General features: G+C 39.3%; 1 protein-coding gene across 1 annotated transcript; it reads right to left on the bottom strand.

Moving 5' to 3' along the window:
* Positions 1–5098: 5098 nt before the first annotated feature.
* Positions 5099–13549, bottom strand: LOC121235368. The gene is made up of 5 exons (XM_041131717.1): positions 13352–13549; positions 8320–9549; positions 6628–7888; positions 6121–6476; positions 5099–5344 (listed from the first exon to the last, which is right to left on the bottom strand). Exons 1-5 carry the CDS (start codon positions 13547–13549, stop codon positions 5099–5101), a joined length of 3291 nt encoding a protein of 1096 aa, XP_040987651.1.
* Between the last annotated feature and the right edge of the window lie 4929 nt (positions 13550–18478).

Below are 18478 nucleotides of genomic sequence, written 5' to 3'. Positions count from 1 at the left end.
CACACTTATCGATGAAGTGGGAGATGTCCTGCTTTATCCCTTCCCACTAGAAGCCTTTTTTCAGATCCTGATACATCTTCGTGCCTCTAGGATGTATCGAATATGGAGAGGAATGGGCTTTAACTAATATTTGTCCTAAAATTTCCTGATTACATGGACTACTCTTTGCCCTCTGTACAACAAGGTTCCATACTTGCCCAAGTTGAAATGCAAAGGGTCTTTTCCTCTTTGGATCCTTCCTCTGCTAGATCTCCAATTCATCGAAATCACTCACCCTCCTACATTGTAGTGAGAATTTCCTCTTGTGGTGAATCCTTCACCAACAGGTGCCTTATTCCCTCAAGAAGCAAATCCACATTTGTGGAAGCTTCCAAGCCCTTTGACCTTGACATGTGACTTAGTGCATCACTGACCAAATTAGCCTTCCCCGAGTGGTACTTGATTTCACACCGGTAATCGCTTATGGTCTGTAGCCCTCTTCTGTCTCATATTGATGTTATTCTGAGTGAAGATGTGCTTTAGACTCATATGGTTTGTATACACCTAGCACGCTTCGCCATACAAATATTGTTGCCAAATCTTTGGCATTCTTGAGTTTAGTGAATAACTGATATTCTTGGAGCTTTACTAATACTAACCTCAAGTGATTCTCATGACCATTGGCATCCTTGGAATATAGTAGAATTTTATCTATGAACACCACCACAAACATATCCAAGAATGGCTGGAACACCCTATTCATAATGTCCATGAATGATTGTTGAGGCATTAGCTACCCAAATGACATCACTATAAACTTAAAACAACCATACCTTGTTTGAAACTCTATTTTTGGTATGTCGCACGCCATAATCCTCAATTGGCGATAACCAGACCTAAGATCATTCTTAGAAAGCACCACAGCTCCTTGAAACTGGTCAAACATGTCATCTATCCTTGTTAGAGGGTATCTATTCTTTATGGTCACCTTATTCAACTCATGAATTAATGCACATCTTAAGGGTCATATCCTTCTTCCTAACAAATAGCATTGACACTCCCCAAGGCGATATACTTGGTCTAATAAACCCTTTTGTTAAAAACTCCTGTAATTGACTCTTTATCTCTTTCAACTTGGTTGGGGCTATCCTATAGGGTGCCTTACATACTGGAACTATCATAGGTTTCAACTCGATCAAAAGCTCAACTTCCCTAGGAGGTGGTAGTCTTGGCAATTCTCCAAACACTTATGTGAGCTCACTTACCACGAGTATACCTCGTACCTCCTTAGGCTCTTTCTCCTTAAGTACTAAGTGTACTAAATAGGATTCAACCATGCTTGCCAACTCCTTCTTGGCTTGTAAAGAGGTAATTATTCCCGACATTGATCACAACTTACTACCCCGGAATACTCTATATTCCATCCTAGACACTCGAAATGTTACTGTCCTTTGTCAGCAATCTATACTCCTGAAGTGCCTAAATAACCAATCCTTGCCTAAGATAACATCGAAACCTACTAATTCAAATACTATCAAAATCTACCTCCAAGTTAATTCTGTCTATCTCCAAGGGACACTCTGGAAAATTCTTGGTGCAGAATACGGTTTCTTCATTAGTTAATGCTACCAAAACCTTCTGCTGCATGGGTTTTGCCTTAAGACCACTTATCCTAACGAACGTAGGGGCCACAAATAACTGGGACACACTTGAGTCAAATAGGGTACTCGCTTGGTATTGTGATACTCTAACTCGTCCTGGAATGATCGAACAACTCGTTGCTTATACTATGTTCCTATAAGTATTAACTAACTAACTAAAGTCGGGGTCTCATAACCTGTGATGACGATTGCTTCTTGGGGCGTCCTCGTCGACTTCTCCTGGAGTAAGGGCGTACACTTTCGCTTGTATTGCCTACCTTTGGTCTCCTCGTCCTCCACCAGGGCTAGTTTGATACACTGGCATTGCCTGACGACAATCCTTGGCATAATGTCCCGACTGCCTACACCTATAGCATGAGAGTAGGGTCTGGCAACACTCTCCCTCATGAGCCTTATGATAAAAACCACACACTAGTATCCTTCCTCCCATGCATACTCTGAGAGTAGTTGGCGAGCATACTCCCATTCTTGACACAAACTTCTGAGGGAAACCCGAACTATTTTCCTTGCTCATGAAGTCCTCCTCTTTAGGCCAGTCAAAATGGCCAACAAATTATGTTGCCTGCATTTGATGATAGAGGCTATGTGCACCAACTTCTGAAAATCCTTAATCTCCAGACATGCTACTTGTGCCTTGATATGCATTTGTTGTCCGTCCTGGAACCTCTCTATTCTCATGCTCTTTGTAGAAATGGGGTGACGGGTAAACCTTCCTAGCTCTATGAATTTAGTAGCATATTGCTCGATTGTCATGCTGCCTTGGACCAAGTTAGTAAAGTCCTTTAACTTTTGCTATCTTATGATGGTAGAAATGTATCGATCGTCAAACTCTTTCATGAATCTTTCTCATGAGATCCTTTCCATGGCTCCCAGTCCCATAGTAAGAAGTTGTCTCTTGGCACTTCACCATAGTGTCGCCTCTCTTTGGAGCAAGTAGCTCACATATAACACCTTCTGACTTTCACTGTAGCCAAACACCACAAAAGTCCTCCTCAATTTCCATAATCCACCTATCCGCCTTTATAGGACCTTCGCTACCAAAGCATCGTGGGTAATGGTAGGCCAGAAATCGTTCATACATGAACCACAACTGCTCATCCTTAGGGGAATTGACTTGCTGAATTTGCATGTGGCATGAACAGAGCTCATGTTGCTGTTGTAACACATCTAGAATGAGACTAAGCACCCTTGCTAATGTGCTACTCTCCCTTCAGCCAATGGCTCCCCCTTGCGACTACCTATTGGTAGTTTGCCCCACAGAACTCATGGTCACACCATACTTAGACCCTGCCACATAACCCAACCTATCACTTCCTAGCTTAACCCTCACCTACTATAAGTAGATCAAGCCTACAATACTTTAAAATTCAAGTGTACGATACTAAAAATCAAATCCTATATCTTAGGTAATATTCCTATGTGACAATATGGATTTACCTAGAGTTGTATAAATGCGCTCTAATACCAAGTTTTGGTGCCCCGTTTCTCGGAAAAGGACTTGGTGAGGATCTGTGGTGCCAAGGGTTCCAACCGGTCAGCAACAGCCAGGGTATAGATTGAGAATAGGCATGCAATATTTACAAGAAAGTGTATGTATAAGTGAATAATCATTTAAGATCGTAGCGAAATAAGTATAGATATAGTAGGAGACTAAACACTATTTGTACCAAAGGTTTAAACCGTAAATAAGTTCATTCATTAATCACTCAAATATCCATATTTCACTTCATTTCCCAAATAATAATAATAATATACTGAACCATCTGTTTGTTCCCTATCTCCAAATACGACAAACCAAACATGATTAGTCGTGGGACTAACTAGTGCAATTCCAAACAAAAACAATAAAATTACTTAATAACGGAGACAAACCTCCGTATCTATTGCTCGGGGCGGGGTTGGTCCTTTTTCAGTACCTCTCTTGGGTCTACCTCTGCATCAAAGTTTACGGTTCCGACAAATGAAACCATGGGTAGGTTAAACAGGTATGACAAAATTGCTAATAAGAGACAATGCTTGTGAGGATATAATGCACAATTTTCATGTAAAGTGTTCGTGAATACGTATTTATGCATGGCGAGGAATCACCTTCTAAGCAAGAATACATGTTTTCAAGGGGAAGGTGAGAAACCACCCTCTGATTAAAACACAAGTATATAAGCATGGCGAGGAATTACCCTTTAAGGAGTTACCCTCTGTGCAAAACAATACAAGTATATAAATATATCATCAAGGCAATGAATCACCCTCTTCTCAAGCATGTAAAATCTCTTCATATCACTTTTTTTTTTTTAATATAAGAGAAGGTAGTCACATGTCCAATAGTGACCCCTGCCCAAGTTTATTAATAAGCCCTCGCTTGTGGCGGAGGAAAATCGTGGTTACAGTCACAGTACTTGGCCTTTACAAAAAAATAAAACTCCAAGTACTCAGAAAAATACAAACGACATCAAAAAATTAAAATACATTACCAAACATTACATTCTAAATTTACAATTAGCACTTTCGAATCTGAGGTAGGCCACATGCATCTGTTCTGATGATCCCTTTCAACAAATGTGGAAGCTCCGTTTGACCTATCCACACATGGGAAACTCCACTACTTCCTAGTCGTGTCAAAAAATCGGCAGCCTTATTTCCTTCCCGATATATATGACTCACATCAAAATTAATCTCCCCAACATTCCAACTATTTCTTCCCAAAAATCCTCAAGATACCAAAGAGTACATCTTCCATTCTTAATCCAATTCACTACTATTAAAGAATCCATCTCAATAACAAGATTATCATACCCCCATTGCTTACAATGTTTAAGACCAGCATATAGAGCCATAACTTCCGCAAGATTATTACTCCCATGCCCATATGACTCAGAGAAAGCATATACCACATTCCCTAATTCATTCCTGACTACTCCACCTGCACCCAACATTCCCGGATTATTTCGGCTACTACCATCTACATTCATTTTAAGCCACCCTCTGTTTGGCTTTTCCCATCTAACTGCCTTCAAAACTTCATTCTTTCTCGCAATAATAGGTAAATTCAAAGAATTTAACACCTTAAAATCATTATCCACTAAGCGAGAAGCCTTATTGATTTTAATACCTACCCAATGAATCCAATATTTAACCCATCTCCGTAAAACATGAACCTTTTCTTTCTTACCTTCCATTCTGGCTTTACATCTCCACCTCCATAAACTCCAGGAAATTATCACCGGAACAAATCCGATTAACGTACCAAGTTGAGATGATTTTGAAGCTCTCTGAAACCAAGCTTCAATTGTTGCTTTCCAAGACCGATTTGGGACAAATGGAATACCCAACATATTAGAACTGAATTTCCAAATGACTGCCGCTATGTACCCACTATACAACACATGATCAAACTCCTCTACGGCACCTTGTTCACAACACTCACACTTGGACACTAAAGATACACCCAAATTCCTTATTCAGTCATCCACACCTAGACTTAAGTTCAGGGCCTTCCACATAAACACAGACAACTTCTTAGGGATAGCAACATTCCATATCCAGTCCGTCCATTCAACATTATTATTCCTCTCCCGAACAAGACTCCAGGCACTCATGGACGTAAAGGAACCCTCCGAATTACCCAACCATACGAGCTTATCTTCTCCTAACCTTTGACCCTTAATTTCATTAGTAATTTCTGTAGCTTTACCTGCCCCTACTAACTGTTCCAAATAATTCAAATCCCAGCTATTATTCAACATAACCTGATTCACTTTCAAATTCAAATCACCCACAATCGGGCAACTCTCCCTCAAAGGCCCAGAACTCATCCACTTATCCTTCCAAAAATACACATTCCCCTCACGAATTCTCCATTTAGAATGCAAGAGTACAAACTGCAATTCCTTCGCTACAGATTTCCAAAATCGGGATCCTCTTGTTGGGTTAATCTCCAACGGAGCACACCATGCAAATATTTTGCATTAAAATACTTTTGCCAAATAGAATCAGTGCATAAAAGATTCCGTGCAGATTTAGAATGTAATGACCTTTGAACATCAGTTAATTTCCTCAACCCAAGCCCTCCCTCATCCACCGGACTACAAAGCTTTTCCCATTTAATCCACTTTCTCTTAGGATTCCCATTAACTGAACCCCAAAAAAATGTACTCAAAATCTTATTAATCCGAGTATAAACAATTTTTGGAACATGCATCACTGAAAGGAGATGAATTGGCATACTAGATGAAACTTGTTTTAAAAGAATCAATCTCGCCCCAGCGGAAAGAAAATTTATTTTCCAACCTTCAATCCGATTACGAATTCTTTGAACAATATCCTGGAAATGTAAAGACTTCAATCTTCCTGAGAGAATTGGAACCCCTAAATACTTGAAAGGAAACACCCCTTTCGAGAACTTAGTGATAGATAATATATGCCTTCGTCTAACACTATTAATATGCTTAGAAAATAAAATATGAGATTTGGCATTATTTACCTGTTGCCCCGACCATGAAGCATAGGTATTCAAAATACCAACAATTTCCAAAATAGAAGATTTCCCACAATTAGAACAGATTATCATATCATCAGCATATAATAAATGTGAGACTATACGGCTATGTCTCGGAAGAGAATAACACTTTACGATTCCCTCTTCATACTTCTTCTTAATCAAACGGGAAAGTACTTCCTCCACTAAAATGAATAAGTACGGGAATAAAGGATCACCTTGTCGTAAACCCCTTCCACCCTTAAAGAACCCCTTTGTTGTGCCATTCATTACAATCGAATACCAAGGTGTAGTAACACATTGCCTCAGAAGCTGTCGAATTTTCAGCGAAAAACCAAAACCTTCCAGTACACAAAATAAGAACTCCCAATCAATCATATCATAGGCTTTTGCAAAATCAATTTTCATCAATATATTACCTCCTCTGACTTTTTTTATTAATGTCACGAATTAGCTCCTGAGTGAGACTAATATTTTCAAAGATACTTCTACCTGGAAGAAAAGCTTCTTGTTCCTTTGAAATTATTCTGCTAAATAGCATTGAAAAACGGTTCACTAGGATCTTAGAACATATTTTATAAACCACGGAACAAAGACTAATCGGTCTAAAATTCCCAAATGACGTTGGATTCTGAATTTTTGGAAGTAAAACAATATAAGATGCAGTATAAAACCGCAGAAGTTCTGTCCCGCTAAAAAAATCCGTAATTGCTTCAAATACATCTTCTTTCACTAATGACCAACAATGTTGATAGAACCCCGACCCAAAGCCATCCGAACCAGAACTACTATCCTTAGGAATAGAAAAAAGAGCATTTTTAACTTCGTCCATCAAAGGAGGACTGCGAAAAATCTTATTCTCCTCTTCCGACACATCACCCGAAATTAAATCAGCCAAATTAGGCAATGAACTCGACTGATTTGCCTTTAGAAATTCCTCAAAATATACACACGCCTCCTCATGAATGGCTTCCGGAGAGCTAAGTACACGACCATCAGACATTTTCATTTCCATTACTATATTATGTTTCCTGGATTGTAATGCTTTAAAGAAAGATGATGACGTTTCACCCTGTAAAATCCAATCATGCTTAAACTGTTGAGCAAGGCGAGCTTCCTCCCTTTTTAGCCAGACATCCAGCTCCATCTTGTTTGCTAAAACATCCATTTCAACATCTTCTGAAAACCTCTCTTGCAAACTAGCTTCCCCTTCTTCCACTTTTATTTCTAAATCTTTAATATGTCGGCCAGTCCAACCAAATATCTCCTTATTCCATGTTCTAAGTACCTGTTTTAATCTCTTCAATTTTTTTGCTAACTTCCACAAACCAATTCCATAAACTCCTCCCTCCCAAGAACTCGACACACATCGCCAAAAATCCTCATGAGTAGTCCACATAAAATGAAATTTAAATGAAGAAGGACCATACCTGGATAAAGTAGCCGAAAGACCCAATAGCATGGGAGAGTGATCTGAAGACCTCCTGGGCAAATAATGATTATGCACCGAAGGAAAAAGCTCCAGAAATTTCAGATTGCACAAATCTTTGTCAAGCTGTGCCCATAAGCGAGCCATCCCCGATTGCTCGTTGCACCATGAAAATTTGTTCCCTAAAAATGGAATCTCCACCAGTCCACCAGTATCAATAAATGAACAGAACTCCTCCATTGCCATGAGAAGCCTCAGACATCCACCACGCCATTCACTATCATTCCGCAAAATGTTATAATCCCCCAAAATCACATGAGACAACTGCATAGTATTGATAGAAAGCAAATTCTCCCATAAAACCCGCCTATCTAGATACCGGCACTTTGCATATATAGCTTATATCAAAACAGTTGAATTAATCATCAATGAAATAAACTGATCCGAGCCTCCCACGACATCCACCTGTATCCCAGCAACCCAGAAACACCAAATTTTCCCAGCCTTATCCGCATTAGAAAGACATGCACTATACGAAAAATAAGTGCTCCAATAACTCAGCTGACTATCATCTAAAAATGGCTCCGCCAGAAAGAGAATATAAGGCTTGTGTACCCGAACTAGCTTCCGTAATCTCTTCTTTGAAGTGCCAATTCCTCTTAGATTCCAAAACATAATTTTATTCATCATTGAATATGTTTAGCGGGTCTGCTTGGAACCCTTACTGAACTTCTTAGCATTCGTTTAGGAATAACCTTCTTTTTTGATAATTCAAAATCAGAACTGCCATCCTTCTCCTTTGCTGGATGCGCCAACTCAGCCTCATCCTCAGACTTTGATTCCATACCAAGATAAGCTTGGTCAAAAATCGCCAGTTGCAAATCCTCCGAACTAGGAACCCGTGTACCTCCTATTTGCACCTTAGAATTATCTTCCAGTCCCTCCATAGCAGACACAACCACAGGATGCAAAACCTGGTCATCGCCCATAACCAAATCCAATTCTCTATCCGATTGAGCTCCACTAGATTCTGCCAACATTGTCAAATCTTTCTCATGCACTAAAGGCTCAGCTTCTTCCCTATCAATCTCAGTTTCTCCCTTATCAATCTCAGCGTCTAAAGACACCACCCCTTCAGTACTTCCATCCTTTAACTCATTGGCCTCTACATTATGAATAACCAAAACAGAGGATGACTCGATAGTCTTACCTGGTGGATCTTTTTCAGCATTGTCCGCATCCTCCTTCTCCTTAGGAACCCAAACTCTGTTCGATTTCATAGTCCTCAAGTTCATGGGATCTTTCCCTTCCTTGAGCTTAGTTTTACACGTTTTCAGATTATGTCCTTGCACTTTATAGCAAGAACAAAATGCTGGCAATGTTTCATACTCCACTTCTTGGCAAAAACTTGCAGGATGTCGTGGCGTTCCAATCCAAAAAGAAGAGATTGGATCTTGATCAATATTCATAAGCACGCAAACTCGCGCACCATCAGTTCTAGTTGCACACCTCGTTGCATTATCCATACGTAAAAATATACCAATTGGTGCCACTATATTCCTTAGATATGATTCTTGATAAAGGTTCGGAGGGAGGCTAGGGAGCATAATCCACACAGGTACCTGCACTGGTTCCTCATCCTCTTTAAAATCTACCGTCCATTGAAATGCCCGGTATGCAGCCCCTTCAATATCACAACTTTCCCATGATATGGCTTTCAAGAAATCATCTTCGTTTGAGAACTGTACAAAAACATTTCGTGGCTTGCGCATCACAGACACCATAGGCTGCGTCGAAAGGCCCCATCGGCTATGTATAAAACCTCTAATACGATCCAGAGAAGGCCTTTGCCGCAGGAACTTCAAGACCAAAGAAAAGCGAAACGGAACAGCAGACCGATCCAGTTCTTCCTTAGTAAATTGCACAAAAACTTCTCCCTCAACATGCCTAGGCTGCCGAAGTGGAATATTTACCTCAGGGATTGCCTGAGTCGGATTTCGCAATAAATCCACAAACGTCCTCTGCTAGACTAGAATTTGTGGTGGGAGTTGGGAACCCCCTGCATCAACCATGTTCGTTCGTGAAGGCACTCCCTAGTCAGGGAGCAAAAACCTCACACATAAGTCTTGGAGCGTTCTTGAATTTCTCACTTTTTAGGTTTATAGGTTTTGGAGACCCCATCTCTTCATATCACTTCATATAGAATCTCATCACAAAAAATCTAATTGCATAAAATGCCAACAGGGGAAATCACTTCATCGTTCGACTCGGGGAATCACTCCCACCCAACCAATGTACAAATTGATTCACCTCTTTCAAATCATCCAATCAGACACAGAAATATACTTGTTGCATTGGGGACACATTCTACGTGGCCAACAAACTCCAAACTCAAAGACACCACACATGATACATCTGGAGAATTCTACTTCCCAACTATCAAGCAAGGCGAATACAAAAGCGTTCCACCTTGATCACCACAAGACATTCTCATTCTCATGTGAAACTCATGACAACATGTAGTAGGAATTTGGGGTCATACTTGCACCCCTCGGGGCGGGGTGCTAGCTTTCCGTACCCAGCCCCCTGCCAGGTGTGGGGTTTGCCCATTGGGATCTGGCGCTGGGGCGAGGCCCATTGTCCAGGTGCCGCGGGGCAAATTTGGACTCTTGATCTATTCGGCCAAATGGGCCCATGGCTCATTGGGGCCAAACTCTATTTATGGGCCTAAAGATGGCCCTAGAACCTCTTTTTGGGCCTAAAAATAGTCCAGAACCTCTTTCTAGCCATTTTAGTTCCGGATTTTAAAAAACAAATGTCTAACAAAAGACTATATTTTACATATAACATAAAATGAAACATAAAACATAAAAATCTAAGTATTCTAATCTATTACAATAATACAAATTAATCTAAAAATATTACAAATTGTCAAATAATTTAAATGAGTTTTACAATATTACAAATTGTAGCTAGTAAGATGACTTTGAGTCTTGAGATTGGAATTTGGGGGTGTTGGCTCGTGGGCAGATGAGACTGTGAGATTATAAAACCTAAAATATTAATAAGAAAACAAATTAGAATTACAAATAATATATACATATGTAAAAAAGTTAAAAACATAAAACTACAAGTACAAACCAAGTGAGACTATCAAGAATTGCAGATTATATCATTGAGGATTTGGGAGTAGGGTTGGGCAAGTGAGGTTGTGAGTCTGAAACTATAAAACCTAAAAAAAATAAGAAAAAAAGATCATAAATATAAAAATTATATAGATATGTAAAAAAGTTAAAAAAAATTAAATTACAAACCAAGATGAGATTGAGATCAAGATGAGATCACTGAGACTGGGCTGAGACTATAAAATTGAAAAAAAAACAAGAAAACCAATTAGAATTACAAACAATATTTACATACTATGAATAAATAAGAGAACCATCAATGGTAGATCGAACTACGAAGTCACATTGCAGCCGATGTAGACGTAGGGGCATTTGTCGAAGTCGTCTCTACAACAATTAAATTCGAATATAAGTAATAACACAATATATTATATGCAAAAGTAATATTATAGCAATATCAAAGGTAAGAGCGATTGCTGGATGTAGACTGATCACCACCTGGCTCCTCCTCAGTCTCCACAAAGTCTACCACATCTGGAATATGAATCCGCTTCCCTTTTATCTAATTTTGAGTGCAAAATGAAAATCAATTGTCTCCACAGTGGTAGGAGACAATATCTCCTACACTCTTCTAGATCATACTTTGTACACCCCTAAATCGTTCCCCCCACTACTCTTTTTTTTTTTAAATCCAATCTTTAGTTTAGGTTGATTCTTTTCTTGTAAAGAACATTTAATTGGACTCTTTTTGCATTATTTATTCTTTCAAGTGGACCTTCAATCAGGATGTACCATGTCTCTTGTATTGACATCTATACACTTTATCACAATGGTTACATTTAGCTTGTGGGTTATTGGGGTCACCATCCTCTATATGGGTGAAGTGAGAACACACAATTGAAACTGGTTTCTTACTTGGTGAGCCCATGGGTGGCAAGGTAAGCGTAGTGGTAGGAGTAGGGGTAGTGTAGTGGTAAGGGATTCAGTAGGGTTAGGAGAGCTAGCACTCATACAAGTGGCTGGATTTACCTCAATATCCATTTCTGTTGACTCACAAAAACCTGATATGAAGGCATGATGCAAAAATCACACAACAAGAAGATTCATACGGTCATGATGGAATCAAAACAGTTTTGGGGCTTCAATATCGAAACCAAAATCCCTAAACTAAATTTGGGATCTTAATATTGAATCCCCTAAATTAATTTCGGGAATTTAGGAGTTTCAACAAAACATATTGATTAATTTGGGGTTTCAGATTGAAACCCTAAACTAATTTGGGGTTTCAATCTAAAACCCTATATTATTTTTGGAGTTTTAATATTGAAACCCCTAAATTATTTAGGGGTTCGGATCAATGTTTTGAATATCGTACTGGTGACTGTTTTGGTTGAGGCATTGAAGCGAGATATTTTGGTATCGGTACCGTTTCAGAATTGTCTATATTTGAATAAATTATATATAAATATATATATAAACTATATTCTAAAATATATGTATGAATAAATTATATATAATTATATATATTATAAATAGTCTAATCTGAATTGGAGGGTCAAAAAATAAGCTTGTTGTTTGAAGAAATGAAAAAAAAAGTAAAGGCAGAAATATCGGCCGGTACAGGCCGAAACTGTCGAAATTCTGATTGGTACGAAACTATACCCTTCTATGTACCGACTACGTCACAGAAATAATATATTTAGGCCGTACCGGTCGGTACAGTACGAAATTCAAAACCTTGGTTTGGATTGAACCCCTAGATAATTTTAGGGAATTTAGGGTTTCAAATTGAAACCCTAGATTTACAACACAAATTCACACGCACATCATCATACATTCACACAAATATCTCCATAATGCACAAATTACAACCCCATCCTCCAAATCCATTAATAAATCCCATCCTCCATTGGGATGGGGTGCCCAGATGCGAGCGGCTTACCCTGCCACTCGCATTCGACGGATGGAGCCATTGCCCTACCCAGATGGGGGAGGGGTAGCAGGGGGTGGGGCCCCACTGCCCTCCCTTAGTAGGAATGACTCGAAAAATTCTCAACAAGTCCATGGTGATTGATGCATGATAAGACTTAGATACACCCGAAATCACCACATCACCAATACGAACCATTAACACATCAAGATCTCCAAATCATGATGTAAAGATATTTGTAAACATAATGAAGGAAAATATTTATTATTTCATGAAAAGAAAACGAAATGTTACAAAATATGCAATGCAAATCCCATGACATATGCACAACATTAACCCCACATTTCCCAACGCTGTCTTAGAAGCTAACCTACCTGAAAAAATATTACGACAACATTATAGCTACTCTTCCTCTTCTCTCTGTCGGTCTCTTAAAGTCACTTCCTTTATTTGAAGGTTCTAGCTCCAAAGAAGATCCAACACTTTACGATCTTAAAAGTGAGATTTTGACTTTTACCCTAAGCCATTTTAGGGCGAAATCGTCAGGTGTCCTTTTGACGCCCTTTTGACTTATGATGTGCCTGAATAGGAGCCCTTTAGTCTTAGTCATCTATTTGTAGGATGGCAGAGACAAATTGATAGAAGAAGGCACACAAGTCTTTACAGCTTGCCTTGTGTCCAATCCGCCGTCCTTTCCCAAGTACTGGCCTTCTATGTGGTGCTTGAGCATACCTCTGGGTTCAAATGATATGGCCTACAAAGCCATAGCCTTTTCCCTATAGACCCACTCCAGATGTGACCTTCCAGATGGAGTGAGGGCTTTTGCATATGACAATGCTGCCCTCTAAGCATTTCCGTGTTATCTCGAAAATCTCGTACATCCGCATGGGTCTTGTCCTTGACTGTTGCTGGCCAGAGGCTCGTATCCATTGCTCGCCATAGGCTTGTATCTCGCCCTTCGTCTGAGCTACTAGCCTATTTAGCTTCTCTTCTTGCCTTTTGTACCAACCTTTCTCACTTTCGTCTTTGCTTGCCCGACATAGGGTAGAAAACCCTTTGTTACACCCTGCGTTGAGATGTGCCTACCATGCTTTCTATACGATGCCACTCATCCTTCCTTTGGACTAGTTGCACTCTGAAGACCTTGTCTCCTCATTTTTCACCAAACTAATGAGGGAAGATCATCTTTGCCTTCCACTTGCTAAGGAAAGGCTCTATTCTTTACCTTCCCTTTGCCCTCGGAAGGTGGTCTGTTCTCTTATGCTGGCACGATCGTCACTATGACTCATGGCTATTAAATTATCTCACGAAAGATATTGGAGCAAGCATAATCTATTTCACTATTGTTGAAAATTTGTGGAAAGATTTGCGAGATTCATTTACCCAAGGGAATAGACCGAGTCTTCTTCAACTCAAGAAGGAACTTTGTGCCCTAATGCAAAACCAATCAATTGTAAGCGTCTTCTCAATTTAGAGGATCATGGGATGAATTGTGTTCTTTACACAGATTCCTACCTACACCTGTGTACCCAGCTGTTCTTGAGGTTCCCTACGCATTCTGCTTGAATACTAGTAAAATGAATATATTCTTTATTTCTTGATGGGCTTAAGTGACTCTTTCTCTCTCATATTATAACAAGTCTAATCATCTTAGCAATTCTTCGATTCTTGATAGTGGTGATATTGACTACATAATCAATTCTATTTTGCTATTGACTTTTGTTAAAACCCTTGTTAATACCTATGACAAATTACCTAATAGTTCTCTTATTGATGTCACACATACTAGTTCACTTAAGATGAGTATTTTTTAACTCTTACTAACGTTTTAAAAGCTCCATCTTTCTTTTTTAGCCTCATTTCTATTATTAAACTTAATCTCAATCTTGTTGCTCTGTTCTTCTCCAAAACTATTACTTTTTAAGGGACCCATGCTCTTAGAGGATGATTTGACTGGCTAAGCAAGTGGTTAGTATATATCATCTGTTGAATGTCCCTATTTATGTTTTTTCAATGTATTTTTTTGCTATATGTTCCCTTTTCTTTTGATTTGTGGTACTATAGTTTAGAGCATCTATCACTAGGAAGGATGCAACTACTTCACCACTCTGTACCAAGTATCTCAGTCCCTTTAGTTGGGTGGGCGCTGGCTAGTCTTTCAGCCAGATCTCCTTAAAAAATTTTTTGTGTGGGTCTCCTCACACACGGCCCACGCCATTCGAGGTGGCCCAGCTCATCATTCATTTGCAGTGAAATTATGATTGCTCGACCTTGGAGAAGGACAAGGCTCGCTAAGTCAGAAAAGCGATAATTACAAATTCTCCCCAAGTATGATTTGAACCTACGGCTAGTCATTTAACTTCATCATTGCTAGAAATGATGATAATGTTGTTGCTTCCATAAAACTATGCACTAAACCTATTTCTTTTCCCATGGATCAGAACTTGTACTTATCCAAGTTTGATGAGACTCCCTTAGCTGATCCTCTCACTTATAAAATGCATGAGGTTTACTTTCATATCTTACTATCACTAGGCCTGACTTGGACTTTGTTGTGTAGGTTGAGTCAATTTATGGATAATCTCTATGACACTCCATAAGATAATCATCTAGCTTCTGCACATCGAGTTCTCATAAACCTCAAGGGTACTCCTAAACAAGGATCTTCTTTCTTACCATGACTTCTTTTCAATTGAAAACTTATTGCCATGCTAATTAGCCTACATGTTGTGATGCCCAGAGATGTGTTATTGGTTTTTGTATCTTTCTTGGCTCTTCCCTCATCTCTTGGAAGTCCAAGAAACAATGTATTATGTCTAGATTCTTTACTGAGGCACACTATTGTGCTATGACCACCACTGCTTGTGAGCTTCAGTGGTTAATTTCTTTGCAACATGATTTGACCATCCCTCATTCCAAACTTTCTCTCTTCTAATGTGACAACCAGGTAGCTCTTCATATTGTTGCAAACCCAATCTTCCACAAATGTAATAAACACATTGACATCTATTGCCACATTGTCCGTGAGATATTACAATTTGGTATGCACAAGACTTTATAAACTTTCACATTCGTAGCTGGGCGACATCTTTACAAAGCCTCTTGGTTTTGTTAATTTCTCTAGCATTCTTTCCAAGATGAATGTGCTCAATACCCACATATCATCTTGAGAGGGAGTATGAAAGTTATAGAAGGCTTAGCTATCACGGTAGGTAGACTTGTATAGTTAGTTATATAGTGCGCAATCAATTATGTGTAGTTCTTATAGTTTCTTATATTCTTGTAACTATAAATATACTGTCAATGTAATGTACACGAACAGATTAAGAGGAATGTACAAAAACTTCACTCCATCACTCCATCACTTCTTCTCTGAAGTCTCTCTCTTCTGCACAATCGTTCAAGCTCATACATCCAAGGTTTGAAGTCTAAGTCCTTACACTAATAGCCACAAGATGAAATTTGTTGCAATCAAGGTAAAGAAACATGCATCAATTTATTGGTAACATCTTAATAAGCAGAGAGCACGTGAAGGGAGAAATCAAATTGTGATATGGAGAAGAATGGGAATGGAGCTCAAAAAGAAGTTTCTTTTAGATAATTACAAGCAAGATGTTTCTCTTAAGTTCCACAATTTTAAGACATGGCATATTTAGTATTTGATATTGCAATGTAATGTCATGGAGCCTGAGAACAAACTATACCTATAATCTTTGTAGACTGCATGTTGAACTTTGAGACATGGCATATTTATAGCCTTATGGACTTCTAATGTGTATAAGAATGTAGCTAAAGTGGAAAAGTAATTGAAGGAATCCCATGAAGGTAGTTTAGTTCCACAAGTCATGAAACTCCATTTAAACTGAGGAATGTAGTTCTTTCCAAGACTAATTTTGCCAACACTTTATACCCCAATGAAAACCATAAATTTTGGTGACTAGTTCCAGTCATTCCAGCCCTCATAATGCCTATCAATGTTTCAAATGCCAAGGTATTAGTCACGTTATTCTAATTGTCCCAACCGTAAAGATTGTTTCTCTTATGAAGAAAAATGAAGGTGAGGAAGAAAAGTGTAAATCAATATACGATGTCGAAATAGAAAAAAAGAGAAGAAATTGTGTATGCTGATCAAGGGGAGAATCTTTGGTGGTTTAAAGGAGCTTAAGTGCAGTTTATGTATAAGATCATTTGCTATGCAACAATATTTTTCATACAAGGTGTGTTTCTTGTGGCATTACATGCGATCATCGATGTAGGAAGTTGTGAGAACGTTGTTTAAAAAAAGACGTAACTTAAAAATGAAAGATCATCCTCAACCAAACGAACTTTCTTAGCTTTGCAAGGATAAGGTGGTAAGGATTTGCAAACATTGTCTTGTTGAATTTTCTATTCGCAAGAATATTCGTATGAAGTGTTTTGCAATTCATTCCTATGGAGATTCTTGTCATTTGTTGCTTGTTCGCCCATGGCAATATGATAGGAAGGTATATGTCCGGTACATTATGATTAAAAAATACCTAATCTTCTGTTAAAATTTGAGGGAAAGTTGTGTTAGGACCTACTAAAATAAGAAGTTGTCCTAAACCTTCTAATGTAAAGGGAAATAACTTTTTTTTTGTCTAAAACTAAAGTCAAAAGGGTCTTATTGGAGTTTTGTAACCCCCGCTCCTTTCTTCTTCCGTAAGCTTCTCTCTTTCTTACGTAAGGCTCCTCATTTCCGACGTAAGCAAATTCTGATGACGGAATTATGCAATAGTCTGCCATTCTTTCTAGCGACTGCGAGCATCATCATGTGTGCCGAACCATGACGACGTGCCTCTCGAGATATTAGGTGACTTCTAAAGTACGCCCAGTGTTTAAATGTACTGAAAATATTTATATGAGGTGTTTCCAGTATCGTTGAGTTAAACTTGTTTTTAAAAGAGACAATTATAATATTTTGAAGAGCTCCAAAATATTATAATTGTCAGAGATCATTTTAATATTAATTATTAAAATGATTCCAGCTATTTGAAATATTAAGAGATTTAAATTATGTTGAAAGCTTTAATTAAATTAAATGGTTCATCCTTTTAAATATATTAAATAAGACTTCATCATTTATTAATGATGAAGAAATATTATTTTATAAACTAAAATTAGTTTAAAATAATATTTACCTTAATTCCTCTAAGTGCTTTTAATTAAGTTAACGTTTACGCATTTTCAAATCAGTATTTTAATATCTCAACGTTAGATCGTTTTGAGGACCCCAAGATGAAAGGACTGGGTTAAATACCCAGACCCCTCTCTCTTTCCCCTCACTTTTCCCCAGCTCTCTCTCTCTCCTCCCTCGCCCCTCAAGCGTACGCTGTACGCAGTCCATCTCCACGCCGTAGCTTCCATCACTCAGCCCGACGCCGCCGTGCATCGGCAGCTCTCACCGCTGGCACCGTCATACTCCTCTCCCTCCGGCGAGCCTCCCCGTGGCAGCCTCTCTCCCTCACGCTCTCCCTTTCTCCCTTTCAGAAGTGTAATGCCCGAATGGGCATGATGCCCATTCCACCACCGTGCGCCACCTACCGGCACCACCAACAGCCTCCCCTCTCACCGGTGAACCCCTTCCATGGAACCCAAGCCTAGGGAAGCCCCCCTTCCCCCTCCGTCGCACTCACGCACGAAACCCATTTATGGGTTTCGCACGGCTTCAAGCTACCGACGCTGCTAGCGCCACCGTGCGTGACTCCCACGGCCACCAGGCACCACTGTGAGCCTCCCTCTCCCTTCCTCTTCCCCCTTCACGTGACCCATGGCCAGTAGCCCTCCTCCATAACACAGCCTCCCTTTCTCTCTAACTCACAGGTTGCACACCGTGCACCA

This window comes from Juglans microcarpa x Juglans regia, chromosome 6D, assembly GCF_004785595.1.
Source record: "Juglans microcarpa x Juglans regia isolate MS1-56 chromosome 6D, Jm3101_v1.0, whole genome shotgun sequence".
NCBI classification, from domain to species: domain Eukaryota; kingdom Viridiplantae; phylum Streptophyta; class Magnoliopsida; order Fagales; family Juglandaceae; genus Juglans; species Juglans microcarpa x Juglans regia.
Note: the sequence above shows the minus strand (reverse complement) of the source record. Positions and strands in the feature narration are given on the sequence as shown.

What these genes read in the sequence shown, in the direction of transcription:
- LOC121235368 (XM_041131717.1), bottom strand. Translation starts at nt 13,549, where the DNA reads ATGGATACGAGCCTCTGGCCAGCAACAGTCAAGGACAAGACCCATGCG. An exon ending in TTGAATTATCAAAAAAGAAG is followed by an intron (nt 7,889 to 8,319) that starts GTTATTCCTAAA and finishes AATACTATGCAG; the next exon opens with TTGTCTCATGTGATTTTGGG. An exon ending in CTTCATGGTCGGGGCAACAG is followed by an intron (nt 5,345 to 6,120) that starts GTAAATAATGCC and finishes TATTTGGAACAG; the next exon opens with TTAGTAGGGGCAGGTAAAGC.